General features: G+C 39.7%; 2 protein-coding genes across 2 annotated transcripts; both read right to left on the bottom strand.

Moving 5' to 3' along the window:
* Positions 1 to 1,960: 1,960 nt before the first annotated feature.
* Positions 1,961 to 10,326, bottom strand: LOC306694862 (uncharacterized protein; the record flags this gene model as incomplete). Its single annotated transcript, XM_079157902.1, has 9 exons — positions 1,961 to 3,698; positions 4,468 to 4,600; positions 4,699 to 4,861; positions 5,406 to 5,574; positions 5,908 to 8,373; positions 8,930 to 9,053; positions 9,189 to 9,294; positions 9,579 to 9,731; positions 10,262 to 10,326. 9 exons carry the CDS (start codon positions 10,324 to 10,326, stop codon positions 3,532 to 3,534), a joined length of 3,546 nt encoding a protein of 1,181 aa, XP_079014028.1. The 3' UTR covers positions 1,961 to 3,531.
* Positions 10,327 to 11,602: 1,276 nt separating this feature from the next.
* Positions 11,603 to 18,272, bottom strand: LOC306694736 (intestinal-type alkaline phosphatase-like). The gene is made up of 11 exons (XM_079157720.1): positions 18,139 to 18,272; positions 17,524 to 17,640; positions 16,163 to 16,278; positions 14,768 to 14,942; positions 14,168 to 14,340; positions 13,700 to 13,825; positions 13,510 to 13,579; positions 13,075 to 13,209; positions 12,622 to 12,813; positions 12,395 to 12,505; positions 11,603 to 12,223 (listed from the first exon to the last, which is right to left on the bottom strand). The coding sequence occupies exons 1-11, from the start codon at positions 18,212 to 18,214 to the stop codon at positions 11,952 to 11,954; spliced, it is 1,563 nt and encodes a 520-aa protein (XP_079013846.1). The 5' UTR covers positions 18,215 to 18,272; the 3' UTR covers positions 11,603 to 11,951.
* Positions 18,273 to 19,850: the final 1,578 nt, after the last annotated feature.

Here is a 19,850-nt window from a genome sequence, read left to right as displayed (position 1 = left end):
CAGGATATGGTTTATAGTTACAACATCATTTCACGACAGGTTAATAGCAGACCACCTCAAGGTGTCACTAGCAGAACATTCTGATGTCTAATTTTAGATTAGATTTCAGAGGAAATGGTGCATAGTTACAAAATCTATTTAATAAAAAAGTCATATAAAATGTCATGGTAAAGCATGCCTAAAAAGGTCATAAAAATATAGTATAATATGCCATTAAAAAGTCAAAAAATGTCAGTATAGTGTGAAACTAAAAAGTCATACTATATTGTATCATAAAAATGTATTATAGTAATCCGTAAAAAATGTAAGTATAGCATGTCGAAAAAAGTCAACGTTTTGTATGTCGTAAAAAACGTGAAAGAGTCATACATTTTTTATGTGGAAAAAAAGAAGAAAAAAAACATAGTTTGTGAGCATAGTTTGTCAAAATAATTCATAGTATTGTGTGTCGAAAAAGTTTTATAAGAAAGTCATAGTATAGCATGTCGGAAAAAGTGACAAAAGGTCATAGTATAGTTTGTCGAAAAGCGTTAAACCATTAAAAACGTTTTTTTAAAAAGTCAGTCTGTTGGGAAAAAAAAGTTTTGTATGTCGAAAAAAGTAAAAAAGAAAAATCATAATATAGTGTGTTGTTTTTTGTTATACTTTTACATTATACTATATACTTATTTCAGACATTTCTTCATGAGATTATATACCATATTTTTATCACATGTGCTGTGACAGCATATGTCATAAAATGTCAACTGCAACAAAACAGGGAGACAAACGAGCTAGCTGCTAAGAAAAAGATATTTATTTTTAACAAACATAAGTCAGACCATGTAACGTGGAGGTATCAGTTATCAGTAGTGAAGTGTATGTATGGATGTGTGGCAGTATATACAAAAGAACAGAACTCAACAAAAAAAACCAAAGCAACTGTGTCAAGCCAGTGACACAAAGGATCTTCCTCCCAGAGGTGTGGCTCACCTCCTGGCTCAGGTGTGGCTCATAAAGCTGATGAGCCTCCAATCAGCACCTGCAACAGACAACTACATGCACAGCAACAGGGACACCTCGTGTATGGGAGGGGGAGGGCTGTAACCCCCCATCAGCAATCCTTACATGACACAATAATGTGCATACAAACTACAAAGGCTATACTTGTTACCATGCTACCAGATATCCAACAATTCCAGTAGGCTGCAGTTTCACAATACTCACAAATTCTTAAAAGGATGAGATACTATACTATGTTGTCTTTTGTGACACTTTTTATGTCATACTATACAATGATATTTTACATTTTTATGGACTATAATACAATGACATTTTATACTATTTTTTATGGCATACTACTATGACTTGTTATACAAGACCCAAATCCCAATATCCCTTCTTAAAGTCTGAAACCCTGATCCCTCAGGGTCTTAAATGACATCACCTGTTCAATGGTTGAGTGCGAGGCTGTACTTGAAATGGTGTAAATACATTGTGGTTATTTACTGTGGTTATTTATTTGTGGTTATTTACTGTGGTTATTTATTTGATACTTTTTACTCCCTGATTTCAACGGCTTCAAGGCTTGCCTCACAAGATGAGAGGTAATTGTCAAATAATCTATTTTTTGTCAAAACAGCTTCAATAACAAAATGAAATGTTTGATGAATAAACTGTGTAATATAGTGCAAGTGGTCCTATACATTTGTGTCTGTAGGGATTATGTAACTTTTTATAGAAATCGTCATATTTACACCTAACACATATAGCATAAATCATAGTAGATGAAGACCAGTTACTGCATGAAAGGAACAATTCTAGACTCAATGAAAAACAAATTACTTCCTTTGTCCACTAGAGGGACACCAGAGAACAGGAGATGAGAAGGAAAAAAAGATTCAACCAGTTCAGGTTTATGTCATATGTATTTTTCTTTTTACTAGATTTACATAAATCCCAAAAAAAACAGGTCAAGGAAGTACAGCAGTTAATGATCATAATGAAAAGACAGCACTCCATAACATGTATGCATCAATGATGTACACATGAATGATACATGTATTTTCAACAACAAATCAAACATACCAAACATGGCTCACAATGAGGCACCTTTATTTTTTAGAACTATAACTATAAAAAGTGTGTGCACACCTAATCATTGTACTATTAATGACTTTATAGTTTATTTATCTTAGATAAAAAAAAAAGTAAATGCAATTCATTTCATAATTAAAAGTAAATGCCACAGATCAGGTGTTTTACTCGCTGATTTCATGCTTTGATTTTCTTTAAGCTGGGGAGAAGGATGTAAACAAATATATTTCTAAAACACAAAATTATGTTTTGAACAGTTAATATTAATGCATTTTGTGTGAAATAAAGAATATGTGCAGCCTCCAGATAATTGATCAAGTGCATTACCCTTTTGAAGCCCGCTGACCATGAACATACATTTGTAGACCATGACATGAGATGGGGAGACAATTTTTCAGAAAACTTCTATTTGGCATTGATTTAACTAAGTAGCAAACTGATATAGATTATGTGATCATATAACGTCAGTAACCCAATGATGTGTGACGAATACAAACTAGTTCTGCTACCAACTTGGCCAGTCTACCCATCTTAACATTGTAAGTGCTGCTCCACTACCGACAACCTTAACCATCCGGTTCTACAGAGCTCATTGCAATGACACAGCTAAAAGAATTGTATACACACAACTATCACTATCATATCATTGGCCTGCCTGCAATGCATATTTTTAACAATAAAAAAAAAATGGCACAACAAAAGAAATGGAAAGCCAGCCATGTAAGCAAATATCACATTTTACACATTACGTTTCTAAAACTATACACTGTACACAAACCTATAATACTAAGAACCAGTTACCAGCCTCTGCTTACTTTCTACTCTCCCAGCTGGTTTTGCTTTTGTTTTCCTCAACTAACTTGTTTACGTGCAATGTGACACAAGCTGATTTGATTATACTGAAAGGTTTTTGAATGTGTTGTGGAACAATGTGAAGCTGTCTTTAGTGCCACAGAGAACCAAGAAGGTTTTTGGGAGCTAACTTTATCATGCTTATTTGTTGTGACGTCTGAAAGGCCTGCAGTCTGCCAATTTTGATTATGTTCATTAATCCATATATTTTATATACATTATTCCACCCTTCAGTTTTTTTGAGGAATCAATATTGGTGTCACATCTGGGCAGATGATTAAAAGCAATGTAATGAAGAAATCCATCTCCAAAGAAATCAGGCAGTTTTGATTATTATATTAAACACGTTTTTAAAAAAATGGACTTACTTTAAAATGGAAATCAAGTAAGATGAGCTTAATCCCTGAGCAATTTACACAGTTCATTTATAGCAGAAAGACAATTACACGGCGGGTAACAGATCCAGAGAGCTGGATTTTGTAAACCCCACATGAATCTTGAGTGCAACATTTTTCAAAGAAGAATTACTTTCTACCTTGAACTAGTGGTATGACCTCCTTTGGCATTTCTGCTGCTGTTCATGCCCCCCTCCAGTGGGATTCACTACTGTCTGATGTCTGCCGGTCTGAGCTGTCTCTCACCCTCGGCCAGAAAGATCTGCATGGCCCGGTAGAGCAGGTGGACCCCGAGGTCCCGTTTCTTCTTCACCTGCCAGTTGGACACCACGCCGTAAAAATCCCCTCGCTTCTGATTGGTGAGCATCTTCAATCCTGAAGAATCAAAAAAAGTTATTGGCACGCTGCACCAGCGTCAGAGTTAGTGGCTTTATTTGTGTTCGTTTTTGGATTTTCCTTAAATTCCACTTTCATTTTACAGAATGTTTTCTTCTATTTCGTTTATTAAGTCATACATGCAAGGGTTTATGTATTGTTGGTGCTGATTTTGGTGTTGAAAATTTCAAAAATAAATCATACACTGATAAAAATGGGGTACAGCAAAACGACTATCTGCGTCTATTAAAGATGCTGTGTGATAAAACTCAATAAAACCACGGTTGTGGTTGTTGTACGGACGGTACGATTGCATATGTTTGATTTCTTAAACATTACAGTATAGTGAGATTATAAGCAACTTGCAATTGTTCTAAAAGAAAACAAGGCAGAACGTGTAACATGTATTCATTAGCATTTTTGAAACACAGTTGACAGGTTATTAAATAGTTAATTTCTCAAATGAATCCCATTGACCTCATTTTTGGCAACTGCACACAACAAATGTAGCTTATTTTCCTGAACGTGGCACAAAATATCAATAACACAAGCTGTCAAGGGAATTTAAAAAATGAGTATACATATTCTTGTTTCATGGATTTGGCTGAAAATTCTCATTAAAAAAAAAAGGCATTGCCGGGGTGATTTAAGACCCTGATACAAAGCAGACGGGGAAAGTATTCAAACAGGAATTTTCCATTAGATTACATTGCTGTTTGCTTCTTAACAGAGATAATTGGTGATGAGTTTCATCCCTTGTTGCACTCACCGATGGCCTCCACCATGCAGGCCTCTCTTGTGTAAGCCTCCACTGGAATGACATTCTGGAAACAATGCAGAGAGATGACGCCCTGCTCGGCCTTCCACACCTGAAGGATATGCTGCACTTTGGTGCACAATTTCTGTCAAACAGAGAAGGGAGAGTATTTTATATACATATTTTATTTGATTTTCTTCATTCAAATCTGATCAAGACTGATCAGTGTGTGTGCTGCCTCACCTTGGAAGTCTTGTCTCCTTTGAAGTACTCTAAAGCCTCATACAGGTGGCTGTAGGGCCGGGAGCGTTTCCCTTTGCCCACGTAAAATATAGCGTGGATAAATGTCTGGAAACACTCCTGTGGAGTCATGGTGTGACTGCGGAATGGGAGGTTTTTCGTCACTCTGGCAGAGCAAAAAAAAAAAAAAAAAGAGATCCATTTTATTATACTTTGAGGGTGAAAAGTGTTTATCTGTGTTATAGAGAGGTGGTGGTTAAAACATAAATGAGGAAACAAGCTATTCCTAAAGATACACTGGGAATCAAACATTGCTTAAAGTGTAGTGTTAGCTCTGTTTACCTTATGAAAAGTGATATGATAATGTAGCCTGAACACATAAATGGAAATTATTATACTGCTCTTACAACTGAGAAACTGTTGATGATTTGGCAAATTTGCCTGATTTTACAGCTTTTTCTTTTTAAACATCCCAGTGACATTTATGATAAATGACAACGGACAAAGCCAGGGTACTTTCTCTGATTATGGGACAAAAACTATGTAAATTGCTTTTCATACACAAGAGAGCCTCCTGTTCTGATTACAAGCACTGCGTTGTAGAAATGACTTCCATGCAAAATAAGAATGGCATCATCTCATCACTTCATGCTAAATATCTATCCCCAGAGAGCCTGGAAAGAAAAGACACAAATCAAGATCCAGCAGACCTCGGGTCGAGCAGCAGGTAGTTGAAACTGGACTTGATGATGCCCTCCCTCCACTTCCTGTTTTGATCCGGTTGGTCAAACTGCTGGCACAAAGCTTGCTCGTCAGCCTTGCAATCAGGCAGCTCGAAGGTCCGCAGGGCCTGACACAATTCTGGACCATAGCCTAAATCTACAGAAAGGAAATAATAGAACATAAGAAAATGACTTGCGATGTCAGTGACACGGTTGATAAGCTAAATGATAATAAGTGTATCAGTATAGCTCATTCGTTCAGCACCTCTAATCTCATCCACCCACAACGCGATGCTTACTTGAATACAGTCAACTTAAGGCAAGAAATATGTTTTTCACAGGACAAACATTTAAGTAGAAACATAATTCTGAATATATAATTCAAAAACAAAAGCAAAACTGCTCACAATCTAATACTATCATTACCTAGTCATAGCACCGGTTAGGTAAGTAGTAATCAAGGACTTTAAAAGAAGAGCACAAGCGTTACCTGTTTGTGGCTGGTCTAACTGCCTCTGGGGATGTGGCGATTGGGTGTTTGACTCCTGCAACAGGCGCCGCAGCCGCCGCATGTAAACGGGCCTGGTACGGCAGCCGATAGGGCCCGGGCTCTCCCCCAGCTCTTGTAGCCGCAATCTCAGCTCCTTGTCCGTCATCCCTTTTGTCTCCGGCAACGGCCTGTCCTCGGCATTGTCCTCCTTCTGTGGCACCGTCTGGGGCGTCTGGTTCTCCTTTCCTTCGTCGACCGAAGTGTCAGTCTGCATGGAGCGCCAGTCATAGAGGACGGTCTCCTCGCCGCTACAAGTACTCACGCTGGAGCTGAGCGAGGTGTTTGCTGTAGGCGGGACGTGGGTCTCGATCAGCTCGTGGCCCTGTTCCGAATCCGTGTAGAGGTACTCCACCGGTTCGTCCGCATCCTGAATGAGCGGACGCCCTCCGGGGGTGTAAGACAGGTTAGCCAGGGGATGAGGCCTGCGGCAGCTCGACAGTCGGCTCATGCTGTACCTGGGGGTGCATCCGGTGCCTGGGGTGCAAGGAAGGTCGGAATCTTCCCTGGACCTCCGTGGGGAAAAATAGGTGGAGCTGGATGAAGATGAGCTGCAGTCCTCAGTCACCCATACATCATCTTTTTTTAGGCCATCTAACTTGTCCTCACCGGGAGCATCATTTACCCGATTCTTTGTTGTTGCCTCATCTGTACTTGTCAGATCATCGGTCAGAAGATCCCTGCCTTCAGCAAGAGCATGGCCTTGCATGGCCAGTATAACCTCTGCAAGGTTTCTTTCATAAGCATCCATTGAAGAGTCCTGGTTTTCCTCCAGGATGACTGTGTCGGACAAAGTCTGCGTTTGAGAGGCAGAATCCGTTACGCTGCTGCAGAGGACGAGCGTGTCAGCTTGGCTATTGCGCACACTTGAACCAGCTCCGAGGGTGCTGGACTGTGTGTCCGTGCAATCAGCAGAAAACTTGTCTCCTCCTACCGTGTCGTTCCCCGAATAGGACGGCGTATAACAATGTGCATGTGGGGAACTGTAAACGTCTTCACGGCTCTGAGATCTGGGCGTCTGGCGGCGTGTTCGGACCGGTGTGGGGAGGGTCACTTCAAACAAAGAAGACGCGACGAGGAGGCTCTCGGAGGGTCTGCTCGTCCTCAGTGAGCAGCGGCTCAACCTCGAGCGAGTCCTGCCTGTTACAAAAGGACTGAGTGTGACCGGAAGGTCGACGTTTTGCTGTAGCGCCTCGGCTGCATCAGTCGACGGGGCGTCTGCCACCGGCTGACCAACGCCACACTCACTTGAAGTGTCAACAACAGGACTACTACAAGGTTCAAACAAGTCATTGTTTGGGTGTGCTTCAGACAACACCAGTTGATCACGCATACCTTGTACATGCGCTTTAGTTTCAGGTTTTGAATCCATCTGGGGTTCTGTTTGAACAGGTGGTAGATTCAAGTCTTGCCTTGCAAATTTAGAATCAGAGTCTGTAGAAATCTGAATATTTTCGTTGGATTCAGCCGCAAGAGAACCCCCCTTTAGTAAAAGATGTCTGGGGTGCACAGAAGCATCCAGTACACTGGTGTAATGGTCGCTCTCACAGCTGCTGTAATGACTACTACCAGACCCACTGCTGCTCACGTCAACATGGGAAAGGACCGGCTGTTCTGGTATATTCCCCTGAGCCTCTTCTACACATTCACCCTCCTGTTCATCATCACTCTCTGTCAAAGCACAGTGACTGAGGACCGTTTTCTCCATGTCCTCCTCTGTGCTTTCACTGCTCTCCCTGCAAAAAACATAGACGTGATCTGGCGATGTGACGTCGATACCCTGCTTGTGTAAAACGGTGGCCATGCGTTCTGAATCCAGGAAGTCAGAGTACTCGGACATGTCAAAAGGTAAGTCGCTGGTGCACGGGCTGCCATCAACACCGGGCGGCTGTGTGGGAGATTCAGGACTGAAAACAGGGAAATATTCATCGACATCTCTGAAGCTCACGCTCTTGCGACTCGCTCGCCGCAAGTGAAATGCTGGGAGAGTGTCTCTTCTAGAGGGGGAGATTCTGCAATCAGTTGCAGCCGCATGTTCACTTGCTTTTGATCTGAACACGCCGTCGTCAGTAAACAAAACCTGCTCCTTCTGATTGGGCATTGCAGCTGCAGGTCCCACTGCAGACATGCGAGTGCTCGATAGTATGGAGGGACCTTCAGATGCACAATGTGAGGCGGCATTGTTCCAGTATTGGCTGTGATGCCTCTTAGAGTCCATATCAGAAAGCCCGTTATATGACATTTCTCTGCAATCTGGCCTTCCGTTAATGTTAGATAGGTTGAAAAATGATGAGCGCCTTGTGCTGCTCAATGGGGCTTCACCAAAGTCACTTATCATAGAAGAGTGGGAACTGAAGCTGCTGTCTGATTCAGGATAGCTGGACGTGTCCGTTTGGTCTGAATACACAGCTGTGGAGAAAAAGAAGGAACATAAATCAACACGGTTTCTTACAAAAGGTGAAATATTACTACCAGCCAGCCAAATTCTTGAAACTGTTTTGCTGCAACTTTTCTTTGTAAACTGCAGGAACATTTGGCAGATAGCCATGTATAAATCTTTTTATTTGACTGGAAAATAATGAGTGCTAGTGGCACATTTTTGAGTAAATTAGAACTGATGACAAGTATTGACTATATATATATATATATATATATGTGTGTGTGTGTCTTTCAATTTCAAGGGATTTAGGAAGTAAGATGAGATTGTTGTGCAATCACTGTAATTATTGTAGTGTTACTATGTTATGACAATCTGCTTGAAGCCGACCACGACGTTAAACACTTGACTGGCTGAATACATATTACTGAAAAATACTATTACTATAATATCTCTGTTTATAACACTACTGGATATGTATCGTTTTCTTCACATTTTTGAAATAACACAAGTTGGAAAAATTGACTTTGCATTCAAGTGGTATGTTTCAGATGAAGTGTTTTAAAGGCTTCAAAGAGACTTTCTTACAGTATTGGAATTGAGGTAACTCGTCTTCCTCCGTGTCCACCGAGCTAAACTGGTACTCCTGAAGGAGCTGGGCACACTTTCGATTATCCTGTTGCTCTGCAAGCTGCCCTGGTGTATTCCCTTCCTAAATAAATTGAGGAGATAACAGGTGTAAACCAAACTGAAGCAAACATTTAAAGCCATTATGAGATACCTTGTTACAGCGCAGGTGTGGCAGCATTTATGGAAAATGATTAATAGCGCTAAAAACAACGCTTACATTATGTTTAATGTTCGGGTTCCCTCCATTCACCAAGAGCAGCTTCAGATTTTGATAGCATCCCCACAGTGCAGCAATGTGAAGGGGAGTCAGGCCATCTGATGACCTGAGAGAAGTACAAGAAATCACAATATTGCATTAAGCTCAAAGATTTTGAATAGTGGCTTGTGACAATATTTTTACATATTTCCAAATCGAGGAGCATATTGGATTTAATGGAAATTGACTGCAGGTTTTAAGTGATGCAAAAAGTCTCTAAAATATAGCTCAACTATCTATATAACATTCATATACACTTACAATTTAAAATAAATGGGTTCTGTAGTTACACAGGAAAATGATCTCACATGGTGACATGGCGCTTTCTCTTTTCACTATTTGTAACCACACCTGATATTGGGGTCCGCTCCATGCTGCAGCAACATTTTCAAACAGCGCGTGTTCTTCTCCGTCTCTTTGCCAGCAGCCAAATGTATTGCAGCCACTCCTTTACTGCCCACCAGGTGGGGGCATGCACCCTGTGAAAGAAGCAGCAGCACAGATCTGCCAACCAAGAGAGATCTGTTACAATCGGACATGCATTGTTTTGTGGAATACAGCTTCATTGTATATGAAAAAGGGGGGCATGCTATCCTGCTCAATGTTGCAGTTTGGATTAAGTCAATGTTAGTTTACCTCAGGTGGCTGGCTTTATGTATACAACATATGGCACACTATATCTTTAGAGCAGTCCTCAGGCTAGTGCATGAGTGAAACGCTTCAGAGTCGTGTTAACGTTACAGTGCAAACGCTAACAGGAAACACGTTTCAGTTCAAGTTATGTGGTTTTGAGGACTTCACAGACCCCAAACGCGTACAAAGGAAGTGATTACATTTAAGCAAGGACTGAAAAAACGTGTTTCATTCACGAAACACTCAATTTACTAACACTGTTGTATTAGGAGCACAACTAGGGTTACGTTAAGATCGTGTAAGACGGCTCGCTACGTAAATAAGTGTGTGTACGATCCGTCGCATCGCATCAACACAAGGCATGTCGATACAAAACAAAGAGAGAGAGAGCTGAACGTCACCTCGGTTCTCCATCCTTCACGGCTTTACACAGTTGACTTTCCAGCCTCCTCTTCTTTCGATCCATGACCAACGTTTATCTCAGTGTTTGTCAACTGTCTACGGTCGAGTGTCTGCATATTCCGAATTAGCCCATCGCTGAGAGCCCATGCAGCAAGCTACGGACAACCTTTCATCGAGGCGAGCTAAGAATGCTACGACTGAGGACTTGCAGAAACATATTCAACTGCACGTATCAAATTACGTTTGCATGTGCAGTTAGCCAACAGTCGGTGTGTTGTATCCTTAGTTGTGTGCCTTAACTACTTGAAGAGATGTACCGCTATTGTTTTGACCGGTTGTTTATCCAAGTAATCTTCTCTGTCGATGAAAACACCACTATTTTCGTTGAAATTCCCTCCAAGCACACAAACTCCTCCTCCTTTCTGGCAGCAGGCGGAAGTCCCGCCCTTTGCTTTCTCTGATTGGACAATGCTTTCATTTCACGTTTTATCTACTTATCAGAGCCAGTTCCTGTGTGACTGCTTATCACCTCCTTCTACTTAATGTTTGAATCAAATAAAAGAGTTTTTTTAAGATGACCTATTAAGCATGTCATCTTAGATGTACCCTAATTTCTAGTTAAAAATCACATGTTGCAATTGTTTTATTCACTCTCAGTCAAAAGGTTTATGGCACAAATGTTTGCTACGGGGATTGTGCAAAGACATACTTTATGTTTTGGGCAAAATACTATGTTTATTTTTGGTTTGATTATCCCACAATAAATGTTATGTTTGTGTGTTCATTGCATACAAGACACTGCCAAGCCTACAACTACACAATTTGCATAATAGCAATGGAAGGTGACATAAATGTGACTAATATTAACCTATTACAATATGCTTATTATAGATAGGCCTACAACGATGGCAATTGTCCTGTGAAGTTGATTGATTGGGATGAGAGAAAAAAAGCTTACAGCACCTGGTATTCCCAGGCGGTCTCCCATACAAGTACTGACCAGGCCCGACCCTGCTTAGCTTCCGAGATCAGACGAGATCGGGCGTGTTCAGGGTGGTATGGCCGTAAGCGAAGAAACAGCCTACCAAAGGGCGTTTTAAAGACACTCTGACAGCACGCTCTGCTCTTCTGTCTTCTTAAAGAGGGAGCACCTGCACATTGCCCGGAACACAAACAAACACTCTCGCTATGGTGAAAAAGCAATTGCCTTGATACCATACTCTGTCAATGTTACGTTAATACAGGCTGTAGGGATATGCCAATTAAGCTTTTGTAAGAAAAAAATAAAAGCCTGACATCTTAAAACATGAAAAGATAAAATGACGTGAAATAAAGACTGATTAAAGAATCACAGCAACAATTTTAATGGAGTGTTACAATTCATGGCTCTATGCAGTAATGACATACATGCTTTTCATAATCAATCAATCAAACAATCAATCAATCAAAAGCGTTATTGTCATGTAAGCACAATAAAATCACGGCTGTGTTTGATTAACTGGTTGATTTCATGACAAGGTTATCTGAACAAGAAGAAATACTTAAAATGTCAGTGATCTCAAAGTTGTGCAACTATACAGCTATTAAATAGAACAGAACATACAGTGGAAAGAACAATACTTTTTCAAATAAAATGTCCGATAGCACAGCTATTCAAAGGTCAGGACATATTTTCCATCGGCTGTCATCTCAGACAGAGCAGAGGGAGAGGAGCAGGAGGCTCATCAGGAGGAGCAGGAGGCTGGGGTGGATGGATCCAGCGTGGTCGGGTGGGGGCAGATCACAGTTCTCGTAGGGCTCCAGGCAGGCAGCATAAGCAATGACGTGGGCAATATAGTTCTGCTCCTGGACCCCGTGGAAAAGATGTGACATGGGACCTTTTGCAAAGATGGCTACATCTTCTATACCGTGGGTCTCTGAGTCAATAGGAACAGGAGCCTGCTGACGATAATTATCATTCGCTGAGGAAGAAAAGGACAAAGGAGCATTATAGTAGTTTTCTGGCACATAGACACATTTCAAAACGACAAAGTGACATTTGTGTCACACCACAACTTGGCTCTTCGAGCCTCTACAATAGATATGCTGTTACACCACAAGATGGAGCTACTAAATTACTTTGTCTCACTTACATGAAATTGTCTCATTCATATCGGGGCGTGTTCCACTCCGGTATCCTGGTCCATTTCCATACACAGCAGTAGTGAAGCTCTTGTCGTCATCGGCTAATGAGCGAGACACTCCTGTAAATCACAGGACAAATTGGTTTATTCAAACCTGGAAAGCAGATGTTTTACATTTTTGTATTAGAAAACGTCCTTTACCTCAGCTCTTATCAAATTCTAATAGTGCACTTTACCTAAAACAGAGTTCCCTCTGGCAGAATGTCCTCCAAAGGCAAAGACATGGGAGTGGTCAGCAGTGGCCACAGTCAGGGTGTCTAGCTCACTGGTGAGTTCAGCTGCTCGCCCGATCGCCCGATCAAACTCAACAGTCTCATAGAGAGCTCTTTTGGCCCTCCCTCCATGGTGACCATGGTCAATTCTTCCGCTTAAAGTCCAAAAGAAAGCAATTCTCAAATAAGCATCAGCAGAATATCCCTCATATTAGTGATCTGTTTTGTAACTCCCATTGATGTACCACATATTTACTGTAACATAACTTCAAAAATATATGTTTTAAACCTAATATATCTTCTATTTGAAGGGTGGGAGAGGTTTTAGTTTTCAATGGTTTTGAGCTTAGTGTGTTTCACTTTTAACAGTTAATTTATAATATGTATTAAATATGTATAGAAAACAATAACACGTATCTTCTACAAAGAGGTAATATCCCTTTGGGTTCTTGCTGAGAATCTTAATTGCTTTCTCCATCATCTCCGTAAGGGAGGGGTCCATGGATGCATCACGCTCCAACTCGTAGCGGCAGTCTTTGGGCTCAAAGAGACCTAAATCCAGAAGAAAACAAGTTTGAAGAACTGAGAAACACATTCCTAATTGTTTTAATAGAGCTGGCAGTGTTAGCTCATTGAGTTTTTCCTGAAAAACAAATAAAAACAACTTGTCTCATGGCTCTAAATTGAATAGATTGTATAATAGAAGATAATCTTATGAGTTTTAACTAAGACCCTGTTTTATCGAACCAATTTCTCCAAGGACAGCGCAGGCAAACCTTTTGTGGTTTAATTGAAAAGTGCCTTCAATGATTAATTGATTGTCAAAATGATGAATAAAATTGTACTTCTTACCGATCAGGAAGTCCGTATTTGCAGGATTGATGGCATCAAATTCAGCTTTGTTCCAAACATATTTAGCATTCTGTAGGTATTGAATAACAACAAACACATTAATTGGAAGTTTTTGGAAGGGTTCGGGGAGGAAACTTTTTTAAACAACTCAATAGAGAAAAATGTAGTTGCAGCCAGAGGGACAATTTACCGTTTTGTTCTTTAACCACTCTGTAACAAGATTTTGTCCATCATATCGGTCTCCTCTATAAGTTGGATACTCAGGGTCTTGCGTGGTATTCGAAAACATGTACCGACGACCTCCACCAAGAATGACCTGGAATCAAATGACACTGACAGTTATATATTTCATACTTTGCAATTTAAGCTTTTAGCGGATTCTCTAATCCAGAGTGATATTCCAACTATAAGCCTTACTGTCTTGTTGGTTTACTCTACATGCCTTTTCCAAACAACCATTGTTTAAAAAGTTCATTTTATTGCAAGGTAATCATCAAATCCCATGTTTACGATCACATTTTTTACTTAATATGGCTTGATAAGAATGATTTGTTTCAATTTTGTAAATGAAAACTTTTATCCATAGCCATAGTTGTGAATTCTATTGAGTCGCTGCTCTGATGTTCTGCTTCAGAATTACCTTTATATTAAGACTTACATCTATCTCTATGTTATGAACCAGCTGGTAAGCAATGTCACGGCAGCCATTTTGGATTGCCTCAGAGGTGAGGTCGGAGTCAGAATACCAGCCTCGGTCGGCAGAGTGAGCGTAGTTTGCACCAGGAGAGGCGTGCTGCACTCTGGTTGTAGTGACAATTCCCACAGACTTTCCTGCAAAAACACAGAGCAGCTGTGGTCAACATATCTTTCATACCGTAAATATTGACATAGATACACTTATGAGATGTTATTTACCACCAAAAAAAGATCACACCACTATTAAGATAAACCGTATATATTAATTTTGTATTTGGATAAAGAGCCAAGCAGGCAATCACTGTGAACTGTCCTATTATTCACATTTTCTAAGAATATTTGATAGGCTCTTGAATTCATATAAGGTTAGGTGACAAGGACAGATGTTGTGAGTGACAGCGGCCTTACATCCTCTTAACAACAGCAAAAACGTATATGTACAGAATAATACTGACCTGTCTGACTAAATGTCCTTAGTGAATAACACATCAACAAAGACTCATCCTAACAGTATGAGAGCATGAAACCAGTGTAAAGTAAAGCTGTGTGAAGCTGATCCTACCTGCTTTCTTGGCGCGTTTCAAAACCGATGTGACTTCGTTCCCATAGGAAGCGCTACAGTTGCCCCTTGGGGTGGCGGCAGTGACACCCAGGGTGCCGTAATTGGCCTTTACACCACACAAGTAAGCTGTGGCTGTGCCAGCGCTGTCTGGCATCTGCTGGTCCACATTGTACGTCTGCAGGGGTCAAACAGATTCACACACATTAACGTGAGTATTTATCATCTCAGGCATTTAGCAAGTGCGCTTATCCAGTTACTTACACTCAGATTATATCCTTTCGACTAGGTGGGCATGTATATCTACCCTCAACTCAAACAAGCAATACACTCAAGTTTAGGAACATTAATAACTGCAATTGAGTTATTGTCTTTGATATAAAACACCTGGCATTTGGAGTTTAAGTTATTTTACTTGCCTAAACTCAATTCAGTGCTTTCACCATATATTGCGTCCATGGAAGACACATGTTATCTTCACATTAGTCATGCTGACAACACTGCATTTCAGGATTCATTGGCATTTCTTGGATTTTGATGAAATTGTGTTAGCCAGTGTTACAGGCCAAGAGTCAGACCCAAGATATATTGATAACAGGCTGCTTGTGTCACCATGACATGATTATAATGACAGCCTCACCAACCTCAAAATACAGCCTGTTCACATTCAAACTAAAATCTTTCCACACATTCAGCAAAAGAGGCAACACATATAATTGGCTTGTTAGTGTGGTATGAATGTAGCCTTCTGTAGTCTGTTTTGTTGATTTCTAATCAAATTGTCAAATATCAGTTTGTGCCAAACTTACTCCTTGGCAACCCTTTAGTTAAGAGAGGGACAACACTTTGAAAATAAGTAATCAAACTCCTGCTAACCATGTAGAAGGGGAATTAAAAGTGTCCACCGCAGATATAAAGCATTATGTGGATAAAAAAAAAAGATGATCGGCAATATTGGCGTAACAAAGACACAAGGTCATTTATACAATACAATTAGATAAAGCATCAACACTAACTACAATATGAGCTATAACTACAAGGATAAGCTATATAGTCTAAGAAGTAATTGTGAGTTGCTTTAATGCACACTCCACTTCATGATGAAGAAATAAATATGTTGTATTTTACAAAATTGATGTATCTATAAATTACAAAGAAAATGGTAATCCTAATTTGAGTGGTTGTCAATTGGAATGATGTAGTTCTGTTGAACATCATTGGAGCTAGATGCCTGTGACACTGTATGTCCTTGCTTTACAATTATTATTGTCCTTATACAACACTGAGTCAGTACATGAGATTATTTCATATTTTCACCACAAGTGCATGCATCTTATCCTCATTCAGAAAGTTTGAATACACATAGAAGTCTGAATGTGTCAGGGACAGTGGGCTGACCTTAGACAGCGCCAGGTGAGGAAAGGTATCCATAACCAGACTGGTCTCCTCCCCAGATTGCCCTGCCAACTGGCCTTTGAGGATCCTGGCAGCAGTCATTGTCGTTACTCCCATACCTGGAAATGGGTGGAGACACACCTGAGTGTTAAAGAACAGGCCAGGCAGGCACAGGGCTGCCATTGTGCACCGTGAACCTCATAAGGCTCAGCTGATGCGAGAGTTTAAAAGGTGATGAAAGACATCTGAGTTATTTACAATCACAAATGGTGGAGAATATGCAAAGCAAAAACAGCAATATTCCACATTTCTACTCCTTTACGAACATGATTATACTTTTTATATATTTCATGAAAAATCCAGGGCATCCGGTCCAACATTTGTTGTCGGAGCTTGGCAATCTTTAGGAACTTGTAGTCTAGCTAAATTCCTTCTGCATCTAATGTTAGGACCTACATTTGCTAAAACAAATAACCTATTTATCTCTGAGTCTATATTTTCCCAGGAGGCCATTATGTTTATCAAGTTGACCATCAGATTAAACATTTCTTTGTATTGTATTTCAGCATAGATCTGCAAAATGCCTAATAAAATGTACTGTCAGTTGCTAAAGTCCCAAGTCATTAACGGCACAACTTGTTTTCACAAACATGTCACTTATGAGGTGATTAAATGTTACTGATCAATCCCAAACACTGATAACATCTTAAACATGCTGTTATCAGCAGGTATGTGGGTTGGGGTGGAGGCAGCTGTAACCATAAATCCATAATTGATCAATTAATGTGTGCAGGGAAGCCAACAGATTCTGATCTTGGATCATGGAGTTAACAGAAGCAAGTACACAACAGTGATTACTTTATATGTGTGTGTGTCATGGCTAATACATCTTATATCAGCAATCCTACCAGTTCAGAGATGTAGGTACTAAAGGGCAGTTGGAACTAATTTAATAGGCTGCCAGTTTCTAAAATGCCAGCTATGCATGGAAAAGTTTTCTAAACCTGTTGCAGCGATTTACCTTTGTTGCCGTTCAGATCAGTTAAGGACACATGTGGAAATAGCTAGACATGCAGTGTAGACTGTGGTTTAGCCTCAGTTTATTTTGCTACGCTTTGCTTTCCAAGCAGTAATAACTACTGGTGATCAGATGTCAACATTCATCTCCTTGCTATTTGGGGTCATACAGTGCATTTGGTTTGCATTGAATTCTGTCTCTACCATGGTGAAGTACACCATAATAATGGCGAGGCTCATACTTTCAAGTGATAATGGCTTCTTTTTGCCTAAACAAACAAACTGAACTGAAAGGAAAAATTCTCTACAAATTAAAGAACCAGCTTTAATGCTGGGAAAAGACTCACCATCCCCCACGAAGAGGATGATGTTCTTGGCTTGTTGAATGTTAGGCTGAACATTCAGGGCAGTGTGAAGAGCCTGTCTCGCTTTGTTGTTCCAGTAGCTGGCGTGGAGCTCTTCCTCTAAAAGCAAGAAAAGACAATATAGTGTTATACACAATCAGAAGTGACTTAATTAAATATGCTTTTATATTTTAAATCTATATGGGCCATCCAGGTGATTTGTATTTTATTTGTGTCTGACTTGCAATAACAGGTGTATGAAAATCAATTCTTACGTCACGGTAATTTTTTCCCATGATCCCAAGATACCATTAAGATGAATAAAAAATATAATATAATAAAAAACTAAGGCTGATTATGTGACCTTGCTCAGTCATTGCTTTTTATAGACACACTCTATTATATATAAAATTGTTGTAACAAATGAGTAAAAGAACTACTTTCACTCTTCAGCCCGTATAACTATTTACACTGTCTGTGTGCTGGAACAGGCCATGTCTTTGTGCTGTCCTTGAAATCCAGTTGTATAAGGCTAACGAGACATCTGAAAGGGAGAAATCTTAGTTTCTGCAGTTACCACATTTTTGTCTAACAGTAGCAATATGTAACAGTTCTTACCTGAAATGGACAAAGTCCACTGCACTGAAATAGCAATCAATAATCCAGTAAAAAGAAGTTTATGTTGGCCGGCCATGACGTTGACTGTATGTGAATTAAAAAAAAAAAGAGCACTGAAGTGCTTGTCCTTTATAGCTGCAGGCAAGGAGCAAAGGGCACATGGAGGAGCCTTTCAACGTGAGCCAGAAAATGGCCATGAGGTTTCATAATCATTGATCTAAACTGTGATCTAATGTTTCAGTTATCTATTTTTATTTTTGCATTTATCAGTTCTGGTAAGGTCAGCTAATGTACGAAGGCACACTTTATGTTGAATGTTAACCTGAAGCAGCTTTACTCTAAATCGTTTTATAGCCACTATATATATTCATGTAATGATAATAATTACAGTGTTTTATGGTACTACATTATGATATATTGCATTGTAATTCTACAATATACATCTTATATTAACATATAGGCCTCTGTTTTTTAACAGATCAACCATTTATTTATAATACTAATAATAAGGAATTTAATTTATATAGCTAACTTTAAAATGCAACCAAATATCAGATGCTTCACACACAGGGGGTAAAAACAAATATAGCATAACATTAAAACTGATCAATTTACAAAAAAGAAACATGCAATTATAAAGAATGAAATCAAATCATTAACAACATAGTTCAAGACTCAAGTTGAAATGTAAACAACATTTATAAAAAACGAAATTAAAAAGTACTTTTGGCGGAGAAACTTCAGGCGAAAGAGCTGATCCCAGATCAGCCTGACCTCACAGTCAGACAGCAGACTAGCGGGAAAGGGAAGCAGTACATGCGAAGCTTCTCTAGTAGCTGTACACCAGACAGGTTTGGCTAGCTGGATGCAGTCATGCTAATAACTTATTTAGCTTTTTAAAACAACGGGGACAGATCCAGCACGGATAGTTAGGGAGTGAGGGAGGAGGAGGTAAGGAAACATGAGAACACCAGGGCACACATGGAGAACTCTGTCAAGCTACATATTAGGCAAAGTGAACATCTTTTCTTTTACATTGTCCTCAGTCTCATCTGCTTAACTTGGTCATGGAGGCATCAACATTTAATAGAGATGGTAAATTAACAGTGAAAACTCATCATAGCTTATATATGTATGTGTGTGTTTTATATTATACAGAATATTATTATATGATATATATTAAACTGTATATATTATACTGAATTCCCTGTGAGGGTGACTAAAATAAGATGTCCTGACGTGTGTATCAAAGTGTTATTTACTGCTTTTTTTCGTGTTGGAATAAATGTTAAATATTTAACTGCAAAGTAGTAATGCGTGTTTGATACCTTCATTTGTTTGCATTAAATCATACTGGGATGTTTGCTGAAATTGATTGGATGGCCCTTCCTAGAACATTTTCCACCAGCCGCCACTGTCACACATTCATATCTTTAATCAGCAATTGGCTAAACTGCTCCATAGACCCGCCTCCTGTGGACCATTTCTCGATGGCCACAGCCAGCTGAGACATGCAGACAGGCGGAGAAGACGTGCAGGAAAAGCAGATATTTTTCGCAGATATAATATTTTACAAATATTACTGGGTACATTCCATATTTCAAAAACACAAATATTGACAATTTGTATAATTTATTATTATTATTATATTGTTTTTGTGGCTCAACGAGGGCCAGCCGCCTCTGCGATAGACTGTATATAAGAAGTGGACG

The sequence above is a fragment of the Pholis gunnellus genome (assembly GCF_910591455.1).
Source record: "Pholis gunnellus genome assembly, chromosome: 4".
Classification (NCBI taxonomy): domain Eukaryota; kingdom Metazoa; phylum Chordata; class Actinopteri; order Perciformes; family Pholidae; genus Pholis; species Pholis gunnellus.
The sequence above is the reverse complement of the archived record's forward strand: the minus strand, read 5'-3'. Positions and strand labels throughout refer to the sequence as shown.

Bases quoted from the DNA above. Each gene is read 5' to 3' on its own strand.
- LOC306694736 (XM_079157720.1), bottom strand. From the start codon at position 18,214: ATGGCCGGCCAACATAAACTTCTTTTTACTGGATTATTGATTGCTATT. The intron at 14,943-16,162 runs GTCAGCCCACTG...TGACCCCTGCAG, and splicing joins CTCACCTGGCGCTGTCTAAG to ACGTACAATGTGGACCAGCA. The intron at 13,826-14,167 runs GTAAGTCTTAAT...ATTTGATTCCAG, and splicing joins TTCATAACATAGAGATAGAT to GTCATTCTTGGTGGAGGTCG.